Source organism: Gavialis gangeticus, unplaced genomic scaffold, assembly GCF_001723915.1.
Source record: "Gavialis gangeticus isolate Ggan-Ray unplaced genomic scaffold, GavGan_comp1, whole genome shotgun sequence".
NCBI classification, from domain to species: Eukaryota; Metazoa; Chordata; order Crocodylia; family Gavialidae; genus Gavialis; species Gavialis gangeticus.
Window position 1 is genome coordinate 1,738,031 of NW_017729032.1, and position 6,479 is coordinate 1,744,509.

The 6,479-nt window shown below is 50.9% G+C and overlaps 1 protein-coding gene and 1 long non-coding RNA gene across 2 annotated transcripts in view; one reads left to right on the forward strand and one right to left on the reverse strand.

Moving 5' to 3' along the window:
- Positions 1 to 1,630: 1,630 nt before the first annotated feature.
- LOC109302623 (zinc finger protein 436-like) overlaps positions 1,631 to 6,479 on the reverse strand; it is a 30,215-nt gene continuing 25,366 nt past the window's right edge. Inside the window, 3 exon segments of the mRNA XM_019524251.1 lie at positions 1,631 to 1,841; positions 1,844 to 1,962; positions 1,964 to 2,036. Coding sequence (XP_019379796.1) covers positions 1,654 to 1,841; positions 1,844 to 1,962; positions 1,964 to 2,036 — 380 coding nt within the window. The 3' untranslated portion in view covers positions 1,631 to 1,653.
- Positions 4,251 to 6,479, forward strand: part of LOC109302626 — a 12,840-nt gene continuing 10,611 nt past the window's right edge. Inside the window, exons 1-2 of the long non-coding RNA XR_002098869.1 lie at positions 4,251 to 4,262; positions 5,455 to 5,458. This is a non-coding gene — a long non-coding RNA (uncharacterized LOC109302626). The remainder of the gene's footprint in view (positions 4,263 to 5,454; positions 5,459 to 6,479) is intronic.

Consider the following 6,479-nt stretch of genomic DNA (forward strand, 5'->3'; position numbering starts at 1 on the left):
TGTCCCCAGGGCCATCATGGAGCCAAATGGCTGTGGCACTAGGAGGAAGACCTCAGTATTCCCAAAGAGAGATTACATTGTGCTGCATTTCACCAAGACGATGTCTTCACACTTTCCTCACCCTTCCACAGGAGAGGCAGGACTTGCCACCGGCTGCATTTCCTTCACCCCTGCTCCCCAGTGATCTCCGAACAGGGACTCTACTGCCTTCTGCCCAGAGGTTGCTTCAAAAAGGCAGGTCCTTGCTGCAGAGGAGGACAGGGGAGTGAGACCAACTCGTGGTCCTGAGGGTTAGAAACAAGCCCTGCATTATGGTGAAGTCTCTAGAAAGAGAAGGGCTGGGAAGTCACAGAGGGATCTTCCCTGGAAAGGGTTGTGGGCCTTGGTCTGTTCCTTTTGCACAGCTCTGGATAGGACGCAGAGACCAACCACAGGGTACCATGTTCAATTTGGGGGGCTTAATATCGGAATGAATTACAGAAAGTGCAACAAAGGGAGGGAGCATAGAGGAGCAGCAGGCACCCTATGGTGCATGGTTCTGGAGAGGTTGAAAAGCAAAACAGGCTAAAAAGTCTCATATGGTACATCTACATATGACCCTGCATTGACATAGTGACACGCTACATTGCCATACAGTGTGCATGTGTCTACATGTGTGTGTACATGTGATTGCCAGCTACATCACCATAGCTGTGTGCTCCCCAGCTGCAGCATGCTGCTATGGGGACATAGCTGCAAAACCTAAGCATGCACCACCCACATGGCACAGTAACAGCCCACACTGTGCCGTGTTTTAGTACTTCCAAAAGAAAGTACTAAAACAGAGTGCCACAGCAGCTTCACCATATGGCAACATGTAGATGTACCCAGGCTGTGATAGTAGCAGCTCCTTGCAGACCCCACTGGGCATGGGTGGGTCTGGGAGAGGGGTGATGGGGTGGTGAGATCAGGGTGGAGGGCAAGAAATGCTCCCCCAGCCATAAATGTCCTTCCTGTAATTCATGAGCATCATATACCAGAACCCTGGGACCAGGAGGGAGGGCAAAGCTTGGAGGCAGCCAAAGACAGTCCCTGGGTGTAATTTGAAGTCAGCTGTCTTGGGGAGAGCACCCTATCATGCAGGCACCTTTTTGGGGGCACTGAGCGCTTTTAGAGAATGATGGGGAATACACAGGTTCCAAAGCGGATGCAAAAATCATCTCTTCCTCGTTTTCCCCCAGCATCATTCGCTTCCTCATTTTCCCCCAGCTGATCTTTGCTTGTGGTGTTTCCTCTTAGCCCCTCCCCACAATCAAACTTTGGGGTCCAGCCTCTGGGACCTGGGCATCTGCAGTGCCCCACAAGGGACAAAGCCTTTCTTCAGTCCACCAGCATGAGGGTACTTGCCTGAATGCAACCGCTGGTGGGTGCTGAGCAGGTAGAAATCCCTAAGAACTTCCTGCACTGCTGGCAAAATTATGGATGCTTCTGGATGTAGATGCACTGATACTGGGCCAGGTCGGAGGACCAGGTGAAGCTTTTCCCACACTTAGAGAACTAATGTGTTTTTAACCCATGTGGAAGATCTGGTGCTGGGCCAGGTAGAAGTAGGTGAAGCTCATCCCACGTTCAGAGCACCGATGTGGCTTTGCCCTTTTGTGGATACACTGGTGCTCAGCCAGGGTGGAGGACAAGATGAAGCTCTTCCCACGCAGAGCACTGATGTGACTTCTCCCGTGTGTGGGTAACCTGTTGCCGGGCCAGGTCAGAGGAGTACGTGAAGCTCTTCCCACACTCAAAGCACTGATGTGGCTTCTCCCCTGTGTGGATGCGCTGGTGCCAGACCAGGAGGAGGAATGTAAAAAGCTCTTCCCATAGACAGAGCACGGATGTGGCTTCTCTCCTCTATGGGTGCACTGGTGGTCAGCCAGGTGGGAGGAGCACGTGAAGCTCTTCCCACACTCAGAGCACTGACGTGGCTTCCCCCATGTGGATGCACTGGTGCTGGGCAAGGTCAGAGAATTGAGGGAAGCTCTTCCCACACTCCAAGCACTGATGTAACTTCTCCCCTGTGTGGATGAGCTGACCTTTGACCAGGGTCAAGGAGGTGAAGCTCTTGCCACACTCAGACCACTGATGCAGCTTCTCCCCTGTGTGGATAACCTGGCGTTGGGCCAGCTTGGAAGAGATGAAGCTCTTCTCACACACAGAGCAATGATGTATCTTCTTCCTTGTGTGCATGCACCTGTGCCTGGCCAGGCTGGAGGGCTGCCTGAAGCTCTTCCCACACTTCATGCACCAGTGTGGCTGCTGCCTCATCTTCCCTACTCGGTGGAGTTAACAGGCAGACTCTCAGGGTTTCTGGTCCAGCTCTCAACCCCATCACCTCAGGCCCTGCTGCAAGAAACACATGGGACATGTGTGTTTGGCTAGTACATGAATGGCTTCATGCTCTAACAGGCTGAGGATGAGACCAGAAGGATCTGGTAAAAGAAAAATTGTGACTCTCAGAGGGCTTCTGTATCCCACAGCGCTGGTGGGCCCAGGAGGAGATGGTGCTGAGCCCTCCACCTGACTGGGCTGACACGCTCCACAAGCCCCAATGCTTTGGTGAGACCCATCTGCAATGCTCCCCCTTGATCTCTGGCAGTCCTGAAAGCAGCTTCTGGGTACAAGGGTGAACAGCCTCGGGGTGCATTTCTGGGGCTTGTCAGTAGTCAGGAGTGTGTGGCGAGCACTGCTATACACTGCACCAGGTGCTTCATGGCAGACACAAATGCTGCTTCTGCTTGGTAGGAAAAGCCAACACGTTTGAATCCTCATTCTTCCAAGAAATGTTCTGGGAGTGGACGATTGAAAGCTGTGGTCTCCCTTCTGGAAGGAGCAGCACGGTGCTTCCGACCTGTTTCCGGGGCAATATCAGGTGCAGGGAATGAGCCCATGGAGATTTTATCTGCTGATGAGTCCCAGGGGGCCTGCACATCACAGGAATCTGCACTGGGACAAAGGCCTTGACACGAACCTGCACGTGGACTCTGGGCTGAGCCTCAGGCTGTGACACTCGGGCCCCAGAGCAGAAACTGAAAAGGGGAGATTACGATGCAAGCATGAAATCTTCGGAATCCCACCCACCGCATGCAGCCACTTCATGCAGCCTGAGACCAGGATTACACACGTCTGGTGCTCCAGGTCAACCAGACCAGGCGACACCAGGGACAGCCCCAGCCTCCTTCTCATCCAAGAGCCAGGGCTACACAGAGCTTCTTCTGCATGCCATGTGGATTTCCACGGGGGACTACAAATCCCATCATGCCCTGGGGGAGGTGTTAGAGAGATATGGCTGCTTGGGCTGGGGAATCAACTCCTACAATGGGGAGTGAAGATGGAAATTTAAGGTCATGGTGTCCCAAGAAAACCAGATCTAAGCCTAAAAAGGAAGACAGCAAGCTCAATTGTCCCCTAACACCTAAAGGGAACAGCTGTTTGTCTCTGCAGCTTTGAGTTTCAGGGAGTCGAACAACACCTGCCTGGACACATTATAGCATAAGCCAGGGATTGTCAGCTGGGGGTACGCAGAAAGGTGCTGGGGGTACATGAGGGCAGGCAGGGATGGAGCGACATCACCCACCACCCCATGCCCCCACTTGCCAGGAGCAGGCCCAGGGAGGGGGGTGGGGTCTGGTTCGAGGGCTGCTGATGGGCCTTGCACCCAGCCAATCACGTGTCGCCCGTCAGCAGCCTGCGGAGCCACACGTGCAACTGCTGTCACCACCCACAGCCGCTGCCTAGTGCAAGTTCCCCGCTACCCCGGTCTGGCCACCCCCATGCCAGCAGGGGAAGGGATCTGTGGCAGATGGCTGACAATAAACCTTTTGCTTGGAGACAGGATTATTCCTCATCACGAGGGCAGAGGAAAGGATGATTTTATAATAACTAGTTGCAACTAAAGCAACCCTCCCACCCAGTGGGAGGATGATCCCAGGGCAGAGATGAGCACACAGGTTGGCAGGTACTGCATTCAAAACCAGTAAACCAGTGACTGGAAACAGAGACAAAACCACAGCGACAGTGTCATGTCTTGTGAGAGCCGCGTGGTCCAAAACAGCATCCTACATGAGCACTTTGGGCTACACTACTCTGAAAGATTTAAGAGAGAGAGAACTGGGGGAGACATGACATTAGCTTCCCCTTGAATCCCTTAGCTATTGTAGCAAACTCAGCCAACAGTCATAGTATAGTTAGGGATCTACCAAATACACAATTTCATGGATTCTGTGGAAATCGTATAATTGGCAGTCTCCAGTGAAACAGTCTGTTCCCCATGAAAAAGTGCAGGGAACCGGCTGAGTTCAAAAACCAGCAAAGAGCTGACAAAAAGCTGTGTCCAAGAAGGGGGGAGCAAAGAAAAATAATCCCCCAAGACAGTGAGTCTCTTGAAGGGAGAGATGAGAGGGGAAAAAGTTCCCCGTGTCCAGAAGTGTATGTGGGGGGGAGCAGGAGCATCCCACCAAAAGTCCCCTTCTCCTGAAGGGCAGGATTGGGGGCAGATGACCGGTTTATTTTCCTAAGGTCTTTCTGTGCATCGTTTAAGCGCTGATTTAATAAAGTTCAAATCACTGGGGTTGTTATAGTGTTGGTTTTCCTCTTTAATAAATTATCACCCTCCGTACTGGAAGAGGGTGATAATTACTGAATTAATGAGCCAGGCAGCTCCAGCTAGGGCTTTCAATCAATGCCTGGGAAGGGGTGGGACTCGCAGCACCCCTCAACCAATCAGAAGTGTAGTGGGGTTCACTGTGCTCCACCTTCAATATAGCAGCCCTGGCCGTGACACCCCCCCAGGAAATCGGGGGCCTCGGCTGTGTTACAGCCATGTAATCTGTACTTTCGGTAGGTCCCTACTTATAGCAGTAAAGAACTGGGCACAGATACACTTGGGGATGCAGGGAAAGAGTTTGCACTTCTGGCTGCTGAAGTAGTGTTAGGTGAAACCCCGTCACATCAGGAAAACCAGGGGGCCAACCTTAAGGAGGAATATCTAGGTTTCATGAGGCATTTAAGGAAAGAGAAGTCCTCCAGAAGTGGGAGAGCCGGATTTTGACTGTATTTTATGCAGAAAAAACAAGAACTGTATAAAGGGGAGCAGTCAGAGAAGTAGCACTGAATTACCCGAATGCAAAACTGAATCATAGAGCAAATGGGCAGACAATTGCTGAGCAGGATGAAGCCAATGTGTATAAACAGACGACTTGGATGCTGAAGCCATTGCTGTTAGTGCTAGAAAAGAGGATTAACCCATGGTCTCCAAGAGGTCTCTCATGCCTGAAAGGCATATTTGGAGAAGTGACTTCAAGGAGAATAACCCAAAAGGCATTTACATCCACTGACACTGTAAACTCGAGTTGGATTTCCTGGGTACCATGCAGAGTAAAGCAGAGGAGGAGGAGTTACCTGAAAAAAATGGGTGAACAGGAGAGTTGTATACCTACTCTGTGGAAGATCGTGAAACATTAGGAGAGTAACAGTATGGGAATTACTGCATTTCATCCAGGAAATGAACAAGATAAGACATTGGGGCTGAAAGATCACTAATATAAGATCACATCTCTTGAGAGAGAGAGGTAGTAAATACCAACGTTGCAATGACTGGAGAACAGTGACTTAGCCACTGCTTGAAAAAAAGTAAGGAAAAAGTTATTGCAGCCAGACTCAAGAGGACCACCAACATGAGTGATAATGAGCAGGTTTTTAGAAGAGGGGGGAAATCCCCTGACATTTCCAAGATAATTACAGAAAAGACCAAAAAGCTCTAGATGGTCTGTGCTGAGCTAGAAAAAGCATTTGGGCATTTCCCTAAGGAAGTCTTTAGGGGAAAATGGAGGGAAAAGAAAGCACCAAAAAAGCCAATGGACCTAGTAAAATGTAAGTGCCCCAAGCCTGCACACAACCCAGAACAAGCCCCTGTAGGAGGAGCTTCTGGAATTGACAACTGGTTTTAACTGTGCCCTGCACCAAGCCCACTCCACTTTATCACAGTGATGGGCATGAGAGATGTTGGGGGATTTTAGGAGGAGGAGAAGAAAACTTCTGAGAATGGCAGGGTGAGCTTGAGAGCACAGGTCTCAAAGTAAAGACAGCAAAGCCAGAATCTGTGGTGAGCAGAGATGAAGATGGTAGGAAGGAATGTGGACAGGAACGTTTAGTGACACGTTGGGAGAAGTATCCGGGTCCCATCACATGTACGTGGTGGCTGCAATTGGACCTAGACAGGTTACAGGGGTGGACGGATGAGAACAGGATGGGATTCAACACTGACAAGTACAAAGTGATGCACCTGGGGAGGAACAACTGGTACCACACCTACAGGCTGGGGAACTCCCTTCTCATCAGTATAGAGGCAGAAAAGGATCTTGGAGTCATCATTGATGCCAAGATGAACGTGGGCCAACAGTGTGGGGTTGCAGTCAGGAAGGCCAACCACACCTTCACAGATGCATCTC